General features: G+C 38.6%; 1 protein-coding gene across 3 annotated transcripts in view; it reads right to left on the bottom strand.

Moving 5' to 3' along the window:
• The window catches only part of DENND4A (DENN domain containing 4A), a 131,120-nt gene that overhangs the window by 35,995 nt on the left and 93,053 nt on the right, over nucleotides 1-2,072 (bottom strand). For all 3 annotated transcript variants that reach the window (XM_019503964.1, XM_019503966.1, XM_019503965.1), the window contains exons 17-19: nucleotides 1,042-1,248; nucleotides 823-951; nucleotides 390-534 (exon numbers count right to left, since the gene is read on the bottom strand). In XM_019503964.1, coding sequence (XP_019359509.1) covers nucleotides 390-534; nucleotides 823-951; nucleotides 1,042-1,248 — 481 coding nt within the window. The remainder of the gene's footprint in view (nucleotides 1-389; nucleotides 535-822; nucleotides 952-1,041; nucleotides 1,249-2,072) is intronic.

The raw sequence follows: 2,072 nt of genomic DNA, 5'->3' as shown, positions 1-2,072 counted from the left end.
TGCTTCCTCTGCTGCGCGCACCCTGGGAGGGTGTAGGGGGACATGTGCCCCCAGATCTGCGTGGGGGAACAGGGAGTTGCAGCTGTTATTACCCAAAGTATGCAAGCACACATAGACAATGCCTACCAAAGATACTACCTTAGGTTGAAACTATACTGACATTATGCAAAATATGCCGCATCCAGAATTGAACTAATAAAAATGTAATGAAATAAAGACTTTGAAATTTGGCATTTTATTTGTAAGACAGGAAGCAAATTCCTGCTCCTTTAAACATTTTAATGTTATATGTAATTTCCAAGAAGCCATTCAATTCTATGATGGCAAAACCTGTGATACTCAAGTTGCTTACCAATGAAAAGCAATATAAAAGTGAAGGAATACTTTACCAGACAGAGAAGCATGTGGTATATTTGCAGGTAGCTTTTTCAGAGCTCTTTTAAATTGTGCAATGCCTAATACAACATTTCGTATCTTCATCCATAGGAAATAACCACCTCTATTGCTCGAAGGCCAAGTGCTTTCCAAAACAGCCTAGTCAACAAACAAGGTAAAATGAAGTGATCATAATGAGTCCTTGCTTGCTACCATAGATCTGTTTAAGATTCATAATGTAAGGACAATCAAAAAGTGGTTGAAATAAAACTGGGCAAAAAACTGTATTGAAAGAGTAAACTGCCAGATGTTCCACAATAAAGACAAAGTAACTTACTCTACCTGATTCTTTTATAACTGTTCCTTTAGTAAGATTTTACTTGCTATTTAGTTATGTTTAATTATATAAGATTACATCAGCCTACTTCCCTGCTACAAAACATGTACCTTATTATAGTAACCATAGGTAATAGCATTAGGATCAACTCCAGCTTTTTTCATTTCAAAAAGGACTCGCACTGCAAGCACTGGCTGGCCATACTGTCCACAAAGTTGCATAAGCACCCGGTAACACACCTGCAAACAGACATGAAATAACAATGGTTAATTTATAATCTAATGTATACACATCTCCAAACAAAAACCACAGGATATTCTTTTTTTTACCTCATCAGGTGGGTCTATCTTTTTGGTATGCATTTTTCGTAGCACATCATATGCAGTCCTCAGAGCCCTGACTTTTGAATGGCACACCTTCACATATGCCGGAAGGCAGATAAACCACAGCCCATAGCAATGACGCAGCAGGCACCTGGACCACATTTGAGGGATGGAGGAGTACCTCTTAGCAATCTTATGAGCTGACTTTATTTCCTGTAAAGACGTGATCAATTAATTTCATATTTGTATCTTTATAACATACACACACTTGTAAAATGAATCAAATACTCAAGAAAGAGAAACATTAATGAGCAGTCTGGGATACTGACAACAGCTGCTGCCCAATCTTCCTCATATACATTTCAAAAAAAGATCATAACTTTTTCCCCCCCATTAATTTTCAGCATAAATGAGGGCTTTAGGCTCTCTCTGCACAGGATATGTCTAGACATACTGAATCTTAAAGAACTACAGAATCAGGGGTACAGACAAGCAAGAAAAGCACCATTAACACCAGGGGCTCAGTTCTAATCCAAGATAAGCAAAAATGAATCTGGTAGAATTGGCTCCTATGGACTCGGTGGCTGCACATGAAGAAGCTATTTACCTCTCTCAGACTTTATACTAAGCTCCAGAGGTCTTCTATTGCATATGGAAACTCGATCTAGTCCATAAACAAATCATAGTTTCTCCTTACACACACACACACACACACACACACACACACACACACACACACACACACACACACACACACACACCCACACACACACACACACACACACACACACACACACACACACACACACACACACACACACACTCAAAGCAGCATCCTGGAATCAGTTCAATTAATCAGAGGCCTTCAAGCCAGCTTAATTTTCAGCCGTTCTTACGTTTCCAATAAGAAACAAAAAATATATTCTTTAAATAACGGCACTTTCTCTCTGTTCTCTCTTTCTACCTCACTCATCTGGATTGTGCTATGGAAAGCTATTCATGTTCTAATCTAAAGCAGCTAATTTATAATCTTACAT

This window comes from Gavialis gangeticus, unplaced genomic scaffold (assembly GCF_001723915.1).
Source record: "Gavialis gangeticus isolate Ggan-Ray unplaced genomic scaffold, GavGan_comp1, whole genome shotgun sequence".
NCBI lineage: Eukaryota > Metazoa > Chordata > Crocodylia > Gavialidae > Gavialis > Gavialis gangeticus.
Note: the sequence above shows the minus strand (reverse complement) of the source record. Positions and strands in the feature narration are given on the sequence as shown.